Below are 22,344 nucleotides of genomic sequence, written 5' to 3' on the forward strand. Positions count from 1 at the left end.
GGCTTCTAAAGAATAGCAGCAGCTTGCAGACGATTAATCACTGTAAATTCAAGCCCGTCAGAAAGGCTCAGGAGCTCCAGGCGGTCGCGGACTCGGAGCAGCGTCGCCCAGCGGGCAGACGCAGCGGCTGCGCTCCGGGGCCTCCCTCCTCTCCACAGCATTCCGGCGCCGGGGAGCTGCCACCTCCGGGGCGGCCGGCGTCGGGGCCGAGGGGACAACTCCGCCGGCGCTGGGAGGGCGGGCGGCGGCCGAGCGGGCGCCGCTATTGGCTGGCCGGGCGGCGGCGGAGGGGCGGGGCCGCCGTGATTGGCGGGGGGGCCCAGCCGAGGGGGGCGGGGCCGTTATATCTGGGGAGTCCCCGTCGCGGCGCAGGCAGTCGGGCTGCTGGAGTGCGGCGCCGCCGCGGGACCCGGGAAGCCGGTTGACGCGCGGGCTGGCGAGGCAGGGAGGGGGTTGGTGCGCGGGGCGCGGCAGCTGCGGGGCGTAGGGCAGCGGTCTGCAGGGCTGCCGTCTCCCGGGAGCCAGCCTCGCCGATCCCGGAGCTGGGTCTGAACCCCGCGCACACCAAAGACGAGGCGGCTGTGGCAGCAGCGGCGGCCCCAGCCATGCTGTGCTATGTGACGAGGCCGGACGCAGTGCTGATGGAGGTGGAGGTGGAGGCGAAAGCCAACGGCGAGGACTGCCTCAACCAGGTGAGGACCGGGGGCCCCTGCCGGCCCCCTGAGGCCGGGGTCAGGGGGTGCCTCGCGGTGGTGCGGGCGGCGACGGCGGCGGTGGGGAGTGCGCCTCCGGCGCCCGGCCTGCGCCCCCTCCTTCCCGAGGCCGTAGGGGCGCGCGGCCCCCTTCCTGGCGCGCGCGGGGGTGGCCCGTTGGTGGGGGTGGGGCGGGGGCGCGGAAGACGGGCCGCGGGCCTGCCACCCGGTCCCCCAGCCCGGCACTTTGCCGGAAGAAAGCGGCCCGGCACACCTGCTGCAGGTGGTGTGTGCAGGAGGCTGCCTGTCGTCCCCGCGGGGCCCGGCGGCGCCACCTGCGTCCCGGGATGAGGTGGCCGGAGGAGGTCGCAGGTCCCTCAGGTTGCTGGGCAGACAAGCCGGGCCCCTTGCCTCTCAAGGCTTCTCAAGCGGACGGTTCACCGCCCTGCCTCTCCCGATTCGCTGGGGACGGTGGGTTTGGGTCATAAACTCCTTGGTTGTCTGTCAGCACGCGCGTTTCCTCGGGAGTGAAAAACCGTTCCAAACAGCGCTTAGTGGTGTGGCAGACGGCAGGATTTGCTCTCAAGTGAAACGCTGTGCCTTCAACCCCCCTCGACCTGAGATGTTTGGAAAGCCTTGTGTAAAGCTTAGCAGACACTTGTGGCGTGTTTCCTCAGTGTGTTTATTTTTTTGGAACCCAGATGGTTAAAATTGTCCAGATAATAAGCTGCCAAATCAGCTGTGCAGATTGTGCTGGTGGAGGGAATTCCAGTGATTGGAATAAGAAGGAAAATACCCCGTGGATTCCCCTCCTCAGGCTTTCTGGAAGGCTGCATTTTGAGAACCCCTTTTGTGCCTGCCTCTATACCACGACTAGTGGTTTAGCATCACTGGAGCCTTAGAACTTTGTTCTTACAGCCTACAACGGGAATTGTAACACCGTTGTTGAACTTTGTGTTTTTTTAAAAAAACATATGCAAGAATCTTAGATGGAGTCTTGGTTTGCTTTGACCACATGGACTGCTTGCTTATCTCTGCTGCATTCATTTTTATTTTAGGTGTGCAGGAGATTGGGAATTATAGAAGTTGATTATTTTGGACTGCAGTTTACGGGTAGCAAAGGTGAAAGTTTATGGCTAAATCTGAGAAACCGGATCTCCCAGCAGATGGATGGGCTAGCCCCTTACCGGCTTAAACTGAAAGTCAAGTTCTTCGTGGAGCCTCATCTCATCTTACAGGAGCAGACTAGGTAAAATGATGCTAAAATAAACCAATGTCAAATAGACCTTTGATTCCCTTTAGGGAGAGCCACTGCACCTTCCTGGAGATGCTCACAGGCGCGTTTGTTTTGATACAGAGGTGGTTCATAACTTAGAAGTTTTCCATAGCACAGTTATTTTGTTGAGGTGAAAAGAGAGCAGCATAGTTGGCCAGGGGTACATTTTCCAGCTCTTAGGGTATTTTTCTTGTCTTTATAAACAGTGGGAGAGCAGGGATGAATTCTTACAAACATTTGAGATCAGCGCCACAACTCAAAAAAATTTTAAAAAGAAAGAAGCAAGACCCAAGTGACTTCCTGATAACAGCATCTACTGCCCGATAGTAACCTCTGCCTCAGCAGTGTTACTATAGGTCATTGCGGACTGTTCTAACAGAAAGCAGGAAACAGTTCCTCCTGGGTTACTTAAACTTGGTCAACTTCTTCAGCCTCGTGTCAGATTACAGTGTGTAGCAAAGAACTCTTTCCGAATTTTTTGAGTTTTTCAGTTTCTTACAAATGCAGTTAAGAAAACTCGTCTAACGCCAGTAGTAACATGCTACCCCACAAATACATTACACATGATTGTTGGGTTTAGACTGCTAAATTTCTCTCTCTACTTCTAGAAAGCTGCCAGTAGTGCGAGACAATCAGAGTGTGCGGTTTCCTTTTTCAAACAGAAAATGGATTCTCCCCTGGACTAGACGTAATACTTTTCTCAAGGATGAGCTAAGCTAGGAAACTGGTGTTTAATATTTATTGCTGAAATGCAAGAGACCTAAATCTTATATAGTGGTGTATTTACTTAAAAAAAAAAAAAAAGAAAAAAAGGAAAATGACTACTTTTAAACACAGCAAACTTTGGATCTTTGGATCTTAGTTTTAGTGTTTTCCTACTTTGGCTTGGAAATTTGCCACGACCATAAAAATGTGAGTGTGACAGTTTTGAGTAATGATGAGTGAGCCATATTCTTTAGCATTTTTTAGCATGTCATTTTATTTTTTTGGTCGTTTACCAGAGGATGGCTAGACACATATTTTGAAATACTGTTTATTTGAGTTTGAAATCTCTGCTTTGCCTTGTTATGGAGCTTTAAAGGGTGAGGGAAATGTTCAATTTTGTATCTGAGAGAAGCTAGTGTATTGAATTCTTAGTGCTTCTAAAAATGTCTTGCAAAATATTCAAGTAATTCCATGTTTAAGAATGTCTTAGCTGTCTGTATGACATCAGGATAGGTTGCGTTATTGCTTTTTTAACTTAAAGCTGATTTGCGAATGCTTCTACTTTGCAGTTCAGTTTGATAACTTGCAATTGAGTAAGAAAAAAATATGTGTGTATATATAAAACACAACCTCTTGGAATTTTCATTGTTTAGTTTTATCCTGATTTTGCAGTTATTTCAGGGCCTCCATTTACGAATCTATTTTGATGACACATTTATTTTTTTAATCTGCAGAAGCTTGGAGGACTAAATACATCATTAAATGGTAGCAGTCATAACAGTATAACATGTGCATTTGTATTATAAATGCTTACAGATTTTACAGTTTGCTACCAGACATTCTTTACCTGTGCTTTCTTATAATAGAGTTAATAACTATTATCAAAGCCATTTTATTCATGCAAGAAATACATTTTATGAGTTAGAATTGGAATCAAATTTCCTACTTTATTGACTCAATGACTTTGACTCTTGAGATTCAAGCCTAATAGCACTTAAAGAATGCACATACCTGGTTAGACTTGGTAATTTTAATTGATTTTCATTCCATTTGAAATACCAAAAAATTCAGGTGATCTAAACTTTTGATTTTTAAAATATTGGTGTTTTACTTTTCTGTGGGGTTGTCTGAAGTAACAGAATTTTAAGAAAATGCCACCTAAAGTGTATATAGCATTCAGCTTTAATAAATAGATAAAGTGATTTATAATTAGCTTTATACCTTTTCATTAGGAACATAAGTTGTGCTGGGCCCAGTTTCGCTACAATTAGCATTGTGTTTATGTGCCAGATACTACAGAACAGGAACACTTATTTCCCTTAATGTTAACATGATAAAGTTGGTGATTAATGTTTTTGATGTTCAATCATTTGTTATAAAATATTGATATAAAATGCCATGGAAGTAAAATAGATCTATTTACATAGTGAGTAAGCTCAGCTTTGCCAGTCCAGTTATGAGAGGTGATATTTTAGCATCTCCCAGTCAAGTCATGAGGGTACACTTAGTATACTGAAAGTGTCTGGACAGTTTATTAAATGGTGCTGAAATATCCTGGCCAAGCTGTCCTCCGTGGACAATTAAAGCAGCCTGCTTACAGTAGAGCTGGCCTAACTGGGGGCAGTTCATACATTAGTTTGCATCAAATTAGGGAGGCTGCTAGAGAATGACAGGCAGGAAGGCCTATCTAATAGCAGAGTCCTAGGGGCCACACGGAAGCCCTGTGTTCTAGGTTCAGCTCAGCCACCAACCACCAGTGTAAACAGCCTTCTAAGACTTGAGCCCTGCTGAAAACCCTGAAAAGAGTTTCTTTAAGATCGCTTCTAGCCGATTTTTTTTTTCTTGGCTTCTGTTTCTCTTCATATCACTTTTCTAATGCTTTTTTTTCTAGATAACATTTCTCTGAAGATAGAAAAAACATTTCCAGTGTCTGCTTAGATAGGGAGATAGAGTTAGTCTGGTTTCTGATGTGGCCTAATTTTAGATTTGATTCTTTACCCAGACTATTTTGTTTGCTCTTGAATGAGGAATTCTGGAAAGTAACCGGAGAGGTTTGTTTAGACTCAGCTGGAACATTTCAGAGAGGAAGACAGCAGGTATTTTCAGCAGATGTTTGCCATGCTGTGGATTAAAACGAAACGTGAGACTAATATATTCTGAAAGTGGATCTGAAATCCCAGTGATCTTTGAAATTCTTACCTTTCAGAGGCTCTTGGTTATTCACAGCAATTCAGACCAGATTTTGTCAACATTTTCAAAACCAGAGGTTAGAGAATTATATGCTTCATCTTCAGGGATAGTAGGTATTTATACTGTCCACTGCCAATAAAACCTTTCTGTTTCTCCTGATTTTGCCACATTTTAGCAGAGCTCTGTGTTCTTTGCTAGGGGGCACCCTTCTTAGTTAAGATTCCCCAACACCTGAATCCTTTATCCCAGAGAACAATCCTCATACAAGCACTCCGTGAGTGCTGAAGTACATGTTCATGGAAATGCTGTAATCCTGCATGTCGCATCCCATTAGGGTCTTAAAGTTGTGAGCGGTGATGAGTGTGATTGCAGGCCCCAGCTCACTCATCACTCCTTGGAAAAGCCTTCTCTAGGCCCACTTGGGAGAAGGCAACGGCACCCCACTCCAGTACTCTTGTCTGGAAAATCCCATGGACAGAGGAGCTGGTAGGCTGCAGTCCATGGGGTCTCGAAGAGTCAGACACGACTGAGCGACTTCCCTTTCATTTTTCACTTTCATGCATTGGAGAAGGATATGGCAACCCACTCCAGTGTTCTTGCCTGGAGAATCCCAGGGACGGGGAAGCCTGGTGGGCTGCTGTCTGTGGGGTCGCAGAGAGTCGGACACGACTAAAGTGACTTAGCAGCAGCAGGCCCACTTAGGAGACTGAACTCTCCGAATGTATCATGCCGCTTTCCCTTACAACATCTAATGAATGTGTAGCACTCATTTACTTTTGTGACCGTTTGCTTATCATCAGCTACTCTAATAATCTAAATTCCATTAAGAAGGAACTGATCAACCATGTATCCCCAGAGTCTAACGAGTACCTGGTGTGTAAATATTTGCTGAATCAATGAATTAAGAACTTGGAAGTCAGTAAAAATGGGGTTAACTGATACTGATAATACAGATTTTCTTGTAGATGTTGACATGTTTTGCCAGTTTGCTTCTATAACCTGAAACGTTTGAGATGATCTAAAATAAATCTCACCATTAAACGTTTTCTAGTGGTTCTTCTTGGTTAATAGTTTGCTTGGTGCTTGGCATTCTTCTGTTTGCTGGCTGCCTTCCTTCGCCCCCTCTATTCCATTCAGAGCTGTTTGTTCATTGTGGCTATTTGTTCTTATCTAGGATGAACTACCGCCCACCTGGGCCTTTTATGATGTTCAGATAGTTTTCAAGCTGCAGGCCGACTTTATCTAATTTCAGCCAATTTGTAGGTCCTTGGTACTTACTAAATTCAGTTTTTCCCTGTCTCCCAACAAAAATCATTTAGACATATGAAAGTTCAGGAACGATGGCATCACTGAAACCCACAAAGCAAATACCACATGTAAACTATAGGCAGAGATGAGGTGATAATCTCAAATCAGTCCACAAGTGAATCAGGTTGACCCTAGCCCATGCCTGTAATCATGTTGAGAATCTTATAAAACATTGTCACGAGGGTAAATGTTGATTACAGAACTTACCTTTGTGTGATTCAGGATGGGTAAATTCCATAGGATGCATTGCAGGAATATTATGTTTTTTAATATCAACTACATGTCTAAGAGTGGAACAACACATTCTTTTTTTTTTTTTTTTTTGATATGCCCAAATATAACATAGGCCCCAGGAAAGTAAAAAAGGTTAAAAACAGACATGTATATTATTTCAAAGAAAGTATTAATTACATTTCTGAATTCTAATTTATTAAGTTTCTGCTCAGAATATGGGATGTTTGTGTGGTTTTATGTTTATTTTAGCCACAGGATGCCCACCCAGGCACCTTCAGTCTCTTTTTGAACTTCTGATACTTATATATACATATAAAATATCAGAGAAGATTGAGAAATTGATTTGTAGCCCAAATGAACTTTTCATTTTGAATGTCATTATAAATAAACTCTGACTATTTAGAGGGCATTGAGGGTCAGACCCAGGGTGACCAGTGTGGGATTAGGTTCCAGGTATACTTATTCTGAGTTGTGTCCCTGATTCCAGGCCTCTAATCTAGATTGCTGAGAAAGAGATTGTAGTTGACACTCTTAAACTCTGCGATTGCCTGGATTGTTATTTGCCCAGGGACAGCTATCTCCAGTAAGTGAGTAATCATACCTTTTAGAAGTGAGATTTTATGCTTCCAGGTATTTTTCTGGAATAAGTTGTAATCAATTTGAAGTTACGAATTTCTCTTACCTGTACCCTCCTTACCATTTAACTGCTTTGGAGCCTAAGGAGGAAACAAATTTATCAGTGATTCCCATTTTACATTTTGGGCTTTGAGAAAGATTTTCTTAAGCCTGAATAGAGACCTGACTTGGTAATTACTGGCTGTGACAGGTTTCTCAGTTGCAAACTTTCCATGAAATGTGTTAGATTTGATGGCTCATTTTAGTTATGGCTCCTCGTTTGAATTCTGAACCTTGACCCTAAGGGATTTTTACTAGTATTATGTTCTCAACCTCTTACTATAAAGATTTTCAAATGTACAGATAAGTTGAAGATTTTTACATTGAACACCAAAAACACCTAGATTCTGCTATTAACAGTTTAACATTCTTGTTTGATTACATATTTATCCACTTATTGGCCCCTCTACCCATCTATCAGTCTGTCTTTTTTTATGCCTTTCAAAATAAGTTGTAAGTACATATCCCCCTAAATACTTCACTATGCATATCATTAACTAGAACTCAGTCTTTGCCTACAGTTCTTTTTTTCTTTTGATATAAAATTTACATATGATGAAATGCATAAATTGTAATATTTCACTTAGTTTTGGCAAATAGATGTACCTGTTTAAAACCCTTATTAAGATTTAGAATATTACCATCACTCCAGAAAGTTCCCTCATGACCTTCTGCAGTCATTCTCTACTCTCCTTCCCTACCTCCACCCACCCCACTCCACAACCAGGTTGTATGTTTTTCCAACATAAATTAGTTACACCTGTTCTACCTCTTGTTGGTGGAATCACACAGTAGGTATTCTTTTGTGTCTGGCTCCTTTTGTTCATCATAAATTTTTTGAGACCCATCATCTTGTTGTATACATTAGTGACTTGTTGCTGTTTATTGCTGAATAATATTCCATTGTATTATGTACTGCTGTTTGTTTATCCATACTCCATTGATGAATACCTGTTTCCCAGCTGTCATGAAGAAAGCTGCTATAAACATTCAAGCACAAGTCTTTTTTTGTAGACATGTGTTTTCATTTCTCTTGAGTAAATAAGATTGAAATAGCTGGGTCATAGAGGAGGTAATTGTTTAACTTATAAGTAACTGCCAGTTTTTTCCAGAAACGCTTGTACCGTTCTGTGCTCCTGTCAGCAGTGTGCAGGGGGCCAGTTCCTCCACATTCCTGCCAGCCTTCTGCTGGGTTTGCAGTGCTAACACATTGTGGTTTTAATTTCTACATCTCTATTGATTAATAACGCTTTCTCATCGGCTTATTGGCCTTTCAAACATCTTTTGTGAAATACCTGTTCGGGTCATTTGCCCATTTTTACTTTAGTTGTTGCCTTTATTTTTGAGCTGCACACATTCTTTGTATATACCAGTTTTTTGTCAGATATTTGTTTTATAAGTGTACTTTTTTCCTGTGATTTGCCTGGTCTTTTTCTTTAATGCATTTTGACTGGAAGGAGTTTTTAATTTTGGTTAAGTTTCACTTATGCACTTTTTTCTTTTATGATTTTTGCTGACTGCATCCTGAAGAAAAACCTTTGCCTGTCTCCAAGTCATGAAGATACTCTCCTGTGTTTTGTTCTAAAACTATTACCGTTTTGGCTTTTATATTTAGGCCTGGATCCATCTTGAACTGATTTTTGTTGCTCTGGAGTTTAAGATACAAAACAAACGTATAGCAATTCTGTTGTGGTTTGATAATTTTTAAATATAACCTGGCAGTTAGAGCTTGTGGTTTAATGACTCATTGAACTGAGGCACGCGTTCAGGTGACCTCAGTGGGTGTCTCACGCTGCGAGGGACTAACCAGCTGTTAAAATGGAGAGCCAGGTTCAGTCAGTCTCTTGGGGAGAAATTCACTTCAGTTATTGGGACCGGAGAGTTTTAAAAAATAACTATTTAGTAATTTGCATGCAATGCAGGAGACCTGAGATCGGTCTCTGGGTCTGGTATATCCACTGGAGAAGGGAATGGCAACCCACTCCAGTATTCTTGCCTGGAGAATTCTATGGACAGAGGAGCCTGGTGGGCTACAGTCCATATCTACAGAGAGTCGGATATGACTGAGCAACTAACACTTTCACTTTCAGCCATTTTAGAGATGTTTTAGTTGGGTACTTCATTTGGAGTTTAATAGTGAGTGTGGATATAGTTGTCTTATATTTGTGTCATGAAAAGCTTTTCAAAATTACATAACTGGCAAGATAACTGGAGGGCAGTAATAGAGAGTAACTGTCCGTGATGAGCAGATCCACAACTCCCTATTGATTTGCAGAAAATTCTGCTTTGATTATTAGATGATTTCTTTATGAGACAAGGCAGGGTTTAGAGGAGAGTATTCTGATTACAGTTCTTAAAAGATAAAAGACCTAATTTTATGGCTTAAAATTGTGGAAAGGAATTCATTTTAAAAATAGAGGAAATTCTAAGTACATATTTCTAAACAAAACGTATTAAGGATGTGTGGCTCTTTTTTTAAATTAAAATATATATCCTCATATTTATTCCTATTTTCTTTTTTTTTAAATCTCCCCTAATGCTGCAGTAAGTGTGAATTCATGAATACAAAGACATGAGTTAGCTAGTAACTTTTCACTTTGGGCTTCCAAGCCCCATCCTAACTGAGTAAAACTGGAAGAAGCATGAATTTCAAGGTGCAGCCAAAGGAATGTTTAGAAAATGAGCTTGTCTGTTAAAGGTATATTCATAGACATTTGCTTAAGACACGATTTTTTTCAAAGGCTTTCTTTCTGTTTATGCTTCTAGCATGTAGCCTAAATTGAATTAGATATGCCAATCACTTTTGATCTTTAGTAAAAAAAAAAAAAAAAGTAATTCACTGCAGGTCTGACTTCTTTGAACACATCTACTTATTTTGATACTATTGGTAACTTTTAACCCAGCCTACAAAAAGGGAGAGGGTGAAATCCATGAGCCAGTCAGTTACAGGCCAGATAGTTTAAGGGAAAATAATAGAAGAAAATACTTGACTCAGAACCACCCCTAACTATTGAGCCATCCCTGGATTCCTTGCTGGCAATGGTTCTGCACGCCCTGTCATCCTCCATCTGGGAAGAGCACATTAAATAAAGTCTGCTAACAGTCTGCCGCCGCTGTGACCTTTGCTACCGCTGCTCCACGTGCTCTTCTGGAGAGCATAAACTTGTCACCTAAGTGCCAGTTTGCAGCCAGTTATTTTGATAGGATACTTGCCTTCACACCAAAAGGCTGTAAGTTCCATCAAAAGAGGAACTATCACATATATTCACCCTGGAACCCCAGAACTCCAGCATAGGGCTTGGCACAGAGACAATGCATGACGGACTTGTTGACTTGAAAAGGTTGCTTGATAGCCATGAAATGGCAAAATGCAGGAAGCGCCCTACCAGAAAGTTCCTGTAAAGAGGGGGATTTTTGTACTTAAGAGGGTAGCAGTCGCAGTACAGCCTAGAATGTGGAGTATATAGAAAAGGCTATTGCCCTCCACCCCCTTTTTAAAAATTCCAACTCACATGCCGAGAAAGGATCAGCGTTACTCTCAGGCCGCTGGCCACCTGTTAATATTTTGTTATTGCTTCTCTACCTTTGATTTTGGCAGCTGTCTGTCTAGAAGTTGGCATGGATAGTTTAGAAAAAGAAATTGGATTGATTTTGAACCTCTTTTGCCAGCTATACTAGTCTCTAACTTAATGCCTAGGAAATCAGTTAAAAGACACTTTCACATAAGCAGTGGTTAAATCGAGAAGACTTAGTTTGGGTGATACCCTTGAAAATCTTTCAGCACATGCTTTCTTGTTTAATGTAAGCATATCCTGAGGTTTTTGTTTGCTGCTAGCATGTCCTCTGATGATGCAGAGACAGAGGTACGTAAACCAAGATGAAGCTTACCGAATGGTCGCCTAAAAGCCTTCTGGGGACTGGAGCAGTGTCGCAACACCAAGATTTTATGGGGCCGCTAGATCTCAGTCTTTGGATATTTCAAAACAAGTTATTTTTGTAGTCATTTCTTTCCCCGAGTAGGGACCCCCTTCTCAGTTTAGCAGTATGTCAGAAATACTTTAAAGACAAGCAGATGTTTGGTTTAATAAAAACCATGCTTATCTTCTCTCAGTGCTATTACGCATTCTTACTGTGATTTCTTCATCACAGTAAGGGGCTTTGAATGAAAAAAAAAAACACTGCAGTGTTTGGCAGAGTCTGATAATTTTAAACATTTCTTTATCGTTGTAGAAGGCACAAAATGTTGAATTAAGCATTTTTTAAAGGAGGATTAATGACTCTTGTCAGCCCAAAGTTTTGAGACACTCAACAGTGCCCCTCCTTGTTTTTTCTGGCCTCGGGTTCTCCTACCTCCTTTTCTTGCATTGTTCTCATTATCCCTTCTACCTGGATGTCAGACACAAGACTAACATAAATAAAAGTGACTTGAGGACTCGAATAAGGGTATCCAGCTGAAGGGGGAAGCTGAGTTTAGGAGCCCTGTTCAGAGCTTTACAATGATGATCACAATTCATTTGTTAATTGAGGAGTAGTGTGGCGTTTCAGCATGTTTGAGAGGATGTTTTGAGTCCTCAGGGAAAGTTATACTTCTGCATTTGCCAGAGACAAATTTCATAACCCTGGCCAATCTGTCTATGACAGTTTAAACACTCTGTTCAGAGTCTTAGGCAATACAAATTGTCAGGTAACAGCATCTGAAGTTTTCAAGGATTCTAAATTTCACTGACTTTTTGGTAAATGTGGAATGCAGTGTTGTGTACAGTTAGGACAGGGTCAGATGGAATGAAACTAGGACGGGGATATGAACTAATTGCAGACAGTGTGTAGTTTTATGTACATTTATAGAACTCTCTGATGGTAGACGCACTTAGAGAGTCAGTTCACATGCAGCTAAATGGTTTGTGTGTGAATTAGACAAAAGGGTATTCAGATGAGGGGATAGGAAGAGTGGCCTTCAGGACAGAGGGAACAGCAAGACCAGAGACGTGGGAGTGTGAATGTGCTTGGTTTTTCCAGAAAAAAAGACTTGTCTCTTTCCTGGGGCATAGTGGCTGGAGGGAATGACAGGAGTGCACATGTGTTTGCTCAGTCACTTCAATTCTGATTGACTCTCTGCGACCCTACGGACTGTAGCCTGCCAGGCTCCTCTGTCCATGGACTCCCCAGGCAAGAATATGGGAGTGGATTGCCATGCTCTCCTCCATGGGATCTTCCCGACCCAGGAATCGAACCCACGTCTTTGATGTCTCCTGCGTTGGCAAGTGTGTTCTTTATCACTACTGCTACCTGATATGGCTGGAAATCTGGGGCAAGACGTTGAAAAGTCTGGGTTCATGCTGACAGTGTGCTTCCTTGGCAAACAATGGGGATGTCTTGAAGGATTCTGATCAGAGGAATGGCAAGTCTGTATCAGAAGCAAGCATCTTGGAAGATGGATTCACAAAGAGTCTAGGAGATCAGCTTAGGGGACATTGTAAGTTCTCTGACAGTTGAGAGCTACAGTAGGACAGAGGAAGTGAAAGCGGGGAAAACGGAACTGGATTTAAAAGAATTTTCAGGGACAGAAATTAGGCAGAAAGAAAATGAAGAATCAAAATTGAGTGTATCGTAAAAATAGCAAATCAGTCTCTGGTTTCCACTGGGAGAAAAAGTGGGTTTGGGGAGGAAGACACTTTGGCTCCAAACAAGGTGAAATTGGGATACTGAAGAACATCTAGCGGAGAAATCTGTAAGCTCTTGCACATTTGAGTACGATCTTTAGCAGAAAAGTTAGGGTGAAAACGAGAGATCTGAGTGTCATTTGAATCAGATATCAATTACACATCAATATAAAGTTTTTCTGATTAAGATCATTTCTTTTGAAATGTATAATGCAGAAACGTGTATATAATTGTGTATGTAATCCTTAGACTTATTTTTTCTTACTCCTCACGATTTTAATAAAAGGTCTGTAAGTATAAGCATTTCCCAGGTAGCTTTCTACCCTGCTCTGTTTTCCTTCCTTAAAACGGATTATGGAATTGCCATGCAGTGGGTCTGATAACCATGTTAGTCCCCCGGCATAACCTCATTCTCACATTGCTTTGCAGGCATATCTTTTTCTTGCATATCAAGGAAGCCCTCCTTGCAGGCCACCTCCAGTGTTCCCCAGAGCAGGCAGTGGAACTCAGTGCCCTCCTGGCCCAGACCAAGTTTGGGGACTACAACCAGAACACGGCCAAGTACAGCTACGAGGAGCTGTGTGCCAAGGAGCTCTCTAGTGCCACCTTGAACAGGTGAGGCCTCACTTCAGGCTCCTGTTTGTTGTCATGGATCTAGCAGATTTATAAGAATCTCCAGGAGAAACATCAAACTATGATAGATACAGGTAATTTGTGAGGTTGAGACTAAACCATTGCCCACTCTTAACCAACTGTTTTCAAAAGATTCTTATCCTTTTCTTTGAGAAACTTATAAACACAAGATATAATCCACACAAATAAATGCCCTTATACAAAATACTGTATAACAGAAATTATAAAGTCTCTGGCCTTTTAAGAGTGTAAGTCTCTTAGAAAGTCTATCAGATATGTTGACCTTTCCTTCATTCCAGAAAGGATTAAATCAAGAGACCTAACATAGGTGTTTTAATTATCTATTCATGGCTAATGAGTTGCCCTCCAAAACTTAGTGGCTTCAAACAGGAAACATCATCTCACAGTTCTCTGGGTCAGGAGTACTGGCCGTGGCCTGCCTGGGTTCTCTGGCTTTGGATCTCTCAGGAGGCTGCAGTCAAGCTGACCATGGGGTTCAGCCTCAGCTGAGGGAAGGATCCGCTTCCAGTTGGGCTCGGGTGGCTTCTTGTTGCCTGGCCTGTGCCCTCACCACATAGGCCTCTTTCCAGAGGCTGTTTGATAACATGGTGACTAGCTTCCCCCAGGACAGGCAATCTGGTCAGAGCAAGAGTGAACACCCAAGATGGAGTCTTTATAAATTAATCTCAATATTGAGTGACAGCCCATCCCTTCTGTCATAATCTGTTCATTAGAAGCAGGTCATTAATCCAGCCTATACTCAAGGAAGTTATACAGGGACATGGATACCAGGGGGTGGGGTTCTTTAAGGACAATATTGGAGGCTGTTCCACCCCAATAGATAAAATAAGTCTTGCATATTTCAGTTGCAAATGACCTAATCAATCCCATATAATGCTATATTATAATGAAACTTAGAAAGTAAACCTAGACAAATGCATGAGACATTCCTAGGTATAAATTTCTTACATATATTTTTAGAGATTTTCTCTTGTTTTTTTAATTCATCCTCATCTGGCATCCCCAGTAGTTTTTTCTACTAAATATTTAATAGTTGAGATCTTGAACAGTGTCTTAAAAGTATTTTACAATAAGTTTTCTAAATAGATGAAACATCAATAATATATAGCTTGAAGTTTTTATGATTCATAAATGACAGTGTCAGTCTAATTCACTAGTGGGAATAATAGATTTCTCTCTGAAAACTGCATCAGTTAACCTCTTTGTACACTCTGGCCTTTTGGTGTCTTACAGCATTGTGGCAAAGCATAAGGAGTTGGAGGGGACCAGCCAGGCTTCAGCCGAATACCAAGTGTTGCAGATTGTGTCGGCAATGGAAAACTACGGCATTGAATGGCATTCTGTGAGGGACAGCGAGGGGCAGAAGCTCCTCATTGGGGTTGGACCTGAAGGAATCTCCATTTGTAAAGATGACTTCAGCCCAATTAATAGGTATCCCAAGTCTTAAATTTGTTTAGACCTAAGTGTGTATATACTCTTGTAGCTCTGATCATGAAAATAGGAAGTGGAGAGGGATTTACTAGACAGTCATCCTTTAGGGATAACATGTTTCATTTGGGGTAGGTACATTAATTTTATTCAGGCCTTGATAAGCATTCCATTATTTTTTTTAAATGCAGGCTTAAGTGTACTGATGTGGCAGAGTTAATATTTCTCAAATGTCATTCACGGCTATAAAAATCTCATTTCACCTACACACATTTCCCCAAAACTCACTCCAGCGCTCCTCTTCACTTACCCCAAGTGCTTTTCAACGAACCTTTATAACTTGCGAGCAGAGTGCTTATCTGATGGTCTTATTTGAGTATCTGGTTTTACGGCTGGGCCATGGCACATGGGAACCTCACTAGGTGCCTGCGCAGTGGTGGACCTCCCCTGAGCCCACGTTTTTCCTCCCCTCTTTCAGGATTGCTTACCCCGTGGTGCAGATGGCCACCCAGTCAGGGAAGAACGTGTACCTGACCGTCACCAAGGAGTCTGGGAACAGCATCGTGCTCTTGTTCAAGATGATCAGCACCAGGGCAGCCAGTGGGCTCTACCGAGCCATAACAGAGACACACGCGTTTTACAGGCATGTACCCCCCTGTGCTCCATGACCCCAGTGTCTGCCTCAGGGCTGAGGTTTCCAGGTGACAGCAAGCCTCCTACAGTTCCTGGGATCATGTGTCAGTGAACCATGTACAGAGTTTAAGAAACTGGTTATTTGTGAACCCTTCATTTCTGCCCTATCAGGGGTCCTTCTCAACATTGTCCTGCTTTTCCTTCAGCACGTGTGCATGTGGCGTGGAGGGTGTGAGTGTGATCTGCACGGACTCGCTCCACTGCTCATCTCTTAGCCCATTTCCTCACCACCCCCACCCCCCGACCGGGGTAACTCTGAGTGAGGGCTTGTTCAGCCACTGTTTTTGCCCTTTCCCTACAGGATGACCCAAGTTGTTTTTCCTCCCTGGGAGAGTAGCTGCCCTGAGTCCTCAGTGTGTAATGAGGATCCCTCGATAACCATATTGATTCCCTCATTTCTGAGGGTGCTTTAGTGTTGTGATTTGACTCAAATATTTGGAAAATCAAAAGCTACAAAATGTAATTGGTGGGCAACCAGACTATTTTATGTTAAAATAGACACATTGTGAAGCAGAATGGAAAATTTGTAGAAATTTTTAGCATAAATCCAAGGTTACAAAGAAAAACGTCCCTTTTCTCACCGTAAGCTGCTTTCCACTGTAGCTACTGTCCCTGGAGGTAGAGGTGCCCCTCTGTTTTCACTGTTGCCCAACCAGAGGTCCTTGCTCAGGAGACATTTGAGAAGCGTAGAGGTGGCATCATTGAGATGCTTAACACATATGAGACTGGAAGGATTTATTTTCAAGCATGCAGACAAGAATGTTAAATATCTGCCAACATGAGCCTCCCTGTTCACTGCAGCATTTAAGGTCCGGCTCATGGGGCCACCCAGGCCTGTCAGCACTGAGGTGGGTGTTGCATCTCTGTCCGTAGGTGTGACACGGTGACCAGTGCCGTCATGATGCAGTACAGCCGAGACCTGAAGGGCCACTTGGCTTCTCTCTTTCTGAATGAAAACATCAACCTGGGCAAGAAGTATGTCTTCGATATTAAAAGAACCTCCAAGGAGGCGTATGACCATGCCAGGCGGGCTCTATATAACGCGGGTGTGGTGGACCTCCTGCCCAGAAGCGACCCCAGCCCCCCAAACTCTCCCCTGAAGTCCTCAGAGAGCAGCACCAGCTGCAGCAGCTGTGAGGGCCTCGGCTGCCAGCAGACCCGCGCCCTCCAGGAGAAGCTGCGCAAACTCAAGGAGGCCATGCTGTGCGTGCTCTGCTGCGAGGGCGAGATCAACTCGGCCTTCTGCCCCTGTGGCCACACTGTGTGCTGTGAGGGCTGCGCTGCCCAGCTCCAGGTGAGGGTCTACCTCGTTACAGGTGAGGGGGCTGCCTGGCTCCAGGTGAGGGGCTGCTGCTTAGCTGGCTGCCATGGCCCAGGTGCTGACTTGTGGAGGCACTGATGGAGAATGTCCCATGTCCACCTGGGGAAGGTCTTTGTACTTGGTGACTAGGAAGGTGTGGCCCTTAGGAAACAGTATAGATTAGCACACTCTTCTCAACAATGTAATTACTAAACCACAGGCTTCTTTCCAGTCCTGGAAATGAGGATCAGATTTACACGGTAAGACATCTAGTTGGTTGGCTGAGCTGGGTACTGGGATCCAGGCCTTTTGGGCTGGATCTCCCAACAAGATCTCCCAAAAGAAGGCTGAACTCCTTCTTTGCTGTTTCATGTTTTCTCTGCTTCCTGACACTTAGGAGGATGGTGTCTTTTACTTACTTCTTATTTGTGGAAGAATTCTTAGAGTTTTGGGTGATAGTTAACTCACAGTAGGTTATTGGCTGATTATTTATGATGCATTTCCTTTTATTACCAACTGTGCCTCTCAGGTCCCCTTGAATTGGCTCTCAGTTAGCAAGTCAAACTACTTTTAAAGTTTGTACTCAAAATAAAAGTACCGCTTACATAGTAGGTTTTCCTTTCTTGCACCTTGCATTTCCTTTTACAATAATTTTTTCAGTTTGTTTTCATCCCCCAGAACTGTTAGCTACATGTCGCTGTGATTTTATGTAAAATTAGTCCTAAATAACTTCTAGTCCTTAAGAAGCTGCTAATTTCAGAACTGTTTTTAGGGCTACACATGAGCCAAGAGAATGCCTGCATTCTTCCTTAGACTATGCAACACACTCTTTCCCCAGGAGTGGTCATGAATTTGCCTTTTGCTGTCCACATAGTCTGACCCTCACACCTAAGGCTCCCCCTGTGATTGAAGAGGGGATCTGCTTGCTGAGAGGCCAGCCCCAGGGTGGGGGCAGGGGTGGGGGGGTGTGACTGTCCTGTGACTGGAGCAACCATGCTCCCTGGCCACGTGGCATCTGCCCAGTGATGTTGCCCAAGCCAACTAGCCAAGGACACAGTCTCTGGAATGGTCTCTGGGTCTCCTGCGTCCCTGCCCGAGGCTTCATAGTCACCCCACGTAGGGACTACAGCCTCATCTCACAGCAAAAGACCGTCAGTAATCACTTAACTCACTGTGCCATGTTTAGGGTCTGATTGAAAACCTGATTAATTTCCTTCAGTTTATACTTTCTCATAATCTTTAGTTTTATTTACTTTTAAAACTTTTTATTTTGTGTTGGGGTATCAGATCAGATCAGATCAGTCGCTCAGTCGTGTCCGATTCTTTGCAACCCCATGAATTGCAGCACGCCAGGCCTCCCTGTCCATCACCAACTCCCGGAGTTCACTCAAACTCATGTCCATCGAGTCAGTGATGCCATCCAGCCATCTCATCCTCTGTCGTCCCCTTCTCCTCCTGCCCCCAATCCCTCCCAGCATCAGAGTCTTTTCCAATGAGTCAACTCTTCGCATGAGGTGGCCAAAGTACTGGAGTTTCAGCTTTAGCATCATTCCTTCCAAAGAAATCCCAGGGCTGATCTCCTTCAGAATGGACTGGTTGGATCTCCTTGTGTTGGGGTATAGCCAATTAATAATGTGATCGTTTCAGGTGAACAGTGTAGGAACTCAGCTATACATAGACATGTATCCTTTCTCCCCCAAACTCGCCTCCCATGCAGGCTGCTGCACAACATTGAACTGAGTTTCCTATGCTATACAGTAGGTCCTTGTTGGCTATCCATTTAAAATATAAGTGTGTGCATGTCCATCTGAAACTCTGACTATCCCTGTTCCCCATTTTTCCCCCTGGCAGTCAAAAGTTCATTGTCTAAGTCTATCTCTTTCTTTTTTATAAGTAAGTTCATTTGTATCATTTCTTTTAAGATTTTACCTGTAAAGGATGTCAGGCTTCCCTTGTGGCTCAGATGGTAAAGAATCTGTCTGGAGTGCAGGAGACCCAGGTTCGATCCCTGAGCTGGGAAGATCCCCTGGAGAAGGGAATGGCAACCCACTCCAGTATTCTTGCCTAGAGAATTCCATGGACAGAAGAGCCCTGGTGAGCTACAGTCCGTGGGTTGCAAAGAGTCGGACACGACTGAGCAACCACACTTTCACTTTCATAGGTGGTGTCATACAATATTTCTCCTTCTCTGCTTGACTTACTTTATATGACAATCTCTAGGCCCATGCATGTTGCTGCTGCTGCTAAGTCACTTCAGTCGTGTCCGACTCTGTGCGACCCCATAGATGGAAGCCCACCAGGCTCCCCCATGCCTGGGATTCTCCAGGCAAGAACACTGGAGTGGGTTGCCATTTCCTTCTCCAGTGCATGAAAGTAAAAAGTGAAAGGGAAATCGCTCAGTCATGTCTGACTCTTAGCGACCCCATGGACTGCAGCCTACCAGGCTCCTCCGTCCATGGGATTTTCCAGGCAAGAGTACTGGAGTCGGGTGCCATTGCCTTCTCCGGCATGTTGCTGCATATGGCATTATTTCATTCTTTTTAATGGCTGGGTAATATTCCATTGTATATGTGTATTATCATCTTTATTTTTAATCCTTTGTCAAGTGCAAACTTACAAACTGGTCAGAAAGCAAAGATCTCTCCCAGGGAAAAGCTAGAAATAATTGTGACCACAGCGTATTTAGAAAATGCACTGTAACAGGTACCCCAGGTAAACACTGAAGACACGGATCCGTGAAGGTGTTCTAACCTGTAGTGCCGGCTTCTTTTCCAGTCGTGTCCCGTCTGCAGATCACGGGTGGACCACATCCAGCACGTCTACCTGCCAACGCACACCAGTCTTCTCAACCTGACTGTGATCTGATCTGCTGTGCACTTACAGGACATGCCATGTCTCCATGAACTGCACTAGTATAAGCTAAAAAAAGATAGATTGTGGAGAGAAAAAATACTCCAACACCCATCTGCCATGCAACGTATAGGGGAAAAAAAACCAACCAGGAAGAATAGAAAGAATATAACTACTCCTCACCGCCAAAATGCACCATGTGTAGATTCAGCACCTGCTGGGTGGCGACCAGGAGGAGCTCTGGGGCCCAGACACATTCCTTGGACTTTCCTTCTTTTTATGATCAAGTAAGGAATCAGGAAAAATCTTTTGACATCAGTTAAGTGGCAGCCTAACCCTAAAGTGGGTACCTTTTAGAAAATGATGTTTTAAGCCTCCTTAACGTATCCCAAGGTAAGTTTCCTACCTGCAGCCAATTTTGTAAGAATTTGTTTTAAGGATTTACTTGGTTCTTTTTGTACGGGTCACGGAGCTCTGGACATTTTTAATAGGAAAATTTTTCTTAAAGAGATAGTCATCGTTTTAATGCCATTTCTGTTTTTTCTAACTTGTTCAAAATGATTGGGAGGCAAGCAGATTTAAAAATTGATTCGGGGACTTTTTTTTTAAAGTGGGCAACAAAGTTGTCAGATTTAAACCAGTCTGGCCAGTGGAAAACAGTTCACTCCACATGGATGGTTTCCTATCCCTTCCTCCTCCCTTCTTCTTACCACGTCCCCAAGCCTTTCAATGATAAAATGCTACCAGTTTAGTTAGACGATTTCTATGTAGTAGTTGGCACTCCTTGGGCCTCTTGAGTTGGGGGAACGTTTTATTTTAAGATTGAAAAGGGAGTGCATGTTCCTTGGAAGGGAGGGCATTGCTCGCCGAGACGAAGCTTCGTGGCATACAAACGGGGCGGTTCGTGAGTTCTCCCATGCACCCTGCTCCAGCTTCACCCAGTGAGGCTGCTTTTGCTTGATCCATCCAGCCTTTTACAGCCTTGTCATAGATGTTCTAGATATTGGATGCTTTTCTTCTTTTTTGGTAGTAAATGCTTAAGTATTAACTTTTTGTTGTCCCTCTATGTTATAGAGGGGTTTTGGGGTTTTTTTTGTTTGTTCGTTTGTTTCTGTATTCTTAATCATGTTTTTCCACTCCCACTTGGGAATTTTGGATGCTGGTCAGCTTGTGGGTTTTCTAGGATGTTGGGAAACCTAGATGACCTTATTGGGTGCAATACTAGCTACATTAAAGCTAGAAACCTACACTGTCACTTTACTGAGATTTCTGAGTATACTTTCCATATTGCCTTAATGTAGCAGTAATGTGTTTATGCATTTGTTTCTTTGCACAGACATTTTGTCAAATATTAAAACTCTACTTTTTTATGGCACATATTAGCATATAAGCCTTTATTCCAAGAGGTATTTATTTTTTCACTTGTAAAAAAATAATGTTTCCACATAAAGAACTCTGTTATATCCTAGAGGACTTCTGTCTTTTATATTCAGGATAATAAAGACTTTAAAGCAAACATGGGTGTTTGTATGTCATAGTGATTGTCATTTAAGCCAGTTTTTAATCATTTAAAAAGAACATGGATAACATCCTGGTTGGTATCTACTGTGGTCCTTCATGTAAAGTTTGAAAATGTTCAGGGTATTGGCTCTAACTGAGGAGACTGTTTACCAGTTACTCTTTCGTCTGTGTTTTCTGGTTAGGATTGGAATGTAGGTGACAGCGGGGTCATATGCACAAGCAGAAGAGAAGATGGGAAAAGGACTATAAAGTATTGGAGAAGGAAGGGAGTGGCAAAGTTGGAAGTTAAAAATGTAAACCTGGGTGGTACCACTAGTGCGTGGCCTAGTCAGGACAGGTGAGTGTCGTCCTGGGTCCCAGCAGAGAGCCCCAGGCTGCAGACACGTCGGCTTCCGTAGGACAGCTTGCCTGCTTCTGCCAGTACCTCGCTGCCCTAGGTGTGCCAGTGTGTGCTCACAAAGTACATTGTGGAGCAGAGAACAGCGCACGTAATATAAAGAACTCAGAACTATCTGTGGTACTTGAGTAATTTCAGCTGCTGCAGAAGTTCAATACAAGTGCAGTGACTTTAAGTAAATAATTTTCTAAAAGTCAAGAAAAGCAAGATTTGTTTTCTACAAGTCAGCCCACCATCAATTTCTAGGAATTAACTCATTTGTTCAATCAGTACATTTATGGAGCACCTGCTAGGTAATTTTGCAGCACTGGAAATTTAATAATGACCATGACATGAATGATATAGGACTTAACCTATAATTTACACTGTTTTCTCTCTATATAGAAATTAAATAATATTCAGAATCATAGAATATTAACACTGGAGGGAATCCTAAGAGTGATGGTCTCAAAATACTGGCCAGAATAATGGATGGATGGATGACAGGCCAACTAATGGATGACATATTGTTCACTCTTCTAGACCACCTAAAGTTTAATGACTAACATAAAAACTACTATATTACAAGGTGACTTAATAGAGCTATAAGAAAAGTGCCATGGAGGCACAGAAGTTGATGGTTAATTCTCCTTAGGAGCCAAAAACCCTGTAAGCTGAGCCTCAACATTATAGTGGAATTTTACTAGGTGGTAAAGGCAGCGACGAGAAGAGTTACCCCACATCCGAGGTCAGGGGCGGCGGCTGGGAGGAGATACCCCACT

The 22,344-nt window shown here is 43.2% G+C and overlaps 1 protein-coding gene across 1 annotated transcript; it reads left to right on the top strand.

The window, feature by feature from the left end:
* Positions 1 to 387: 387 nt before the first annotated feature.
* Positions 388 to 21,181, top strand: LOC102407225 (myosin regulatory light chain interacting protein). The gene is made up of 7 exons (XM_025265959.3): positions 388 to 692; positions 1,751 to 1,941; positions 13,170 to 13,355; positions 14,628 to 14,825; positions 15,301 to 15,465; positions 16,389 to 16,809; positions 19,591 to 21,181. Exons 1-7 carry the CDS (start codon positions 606 to 608, stop codon positions 19,678 to 19,680), a joined length of 1,338 nt encoding a protein of 445 aa, XP_025121744.1. The 5' UTR covers positions 388 to 605; the 3' UTR covers positions 19,681 to 21,181.
* The last annotated feature ends 1,163 nt before the right edge of the window (positions 21,182 to 22,344 follow it).

Source organism: Bubalus bubalis, chromosome 2 (genome assembly GCF_019923935.1).
Source record: "Bubalus bubalis isolate 160015118507 breed Murrah chromosome 2, NDDB_SH_1, whole genome shotgun sequence".
In the NCBI taxonomy this organism is placed as follows: domain Eukaryota; kingdom Metazoa; phylum Chordata; class Mammalia; order Artiodactyla; family Bovidae; genus Bubalus; species Bubalus bubalis.

Coding starts and splice junctions, on each gene's coding strand:
- LOC102407225 (XM_025265959.3), top strand. CDS start 606: ATGCTGTGCTATGTGACGAGGCCGGACGCAGTGCTGATGGAGGTGGAG. Junction 693..1,750: donor GCGAGGACTGCCTCAACCAG/GTGAGGACCGGG, acceptor TTTTTATTTTAG/GTGTGCAGGAGATTGGGAAT. Junction 13,356..14,627: donor TCTAGTGCCACCTTGAACAG/GTGAGGCCTCAC, acceptor GGTGTCTTACAG/CATTGTGGCAAAGCATAAGG.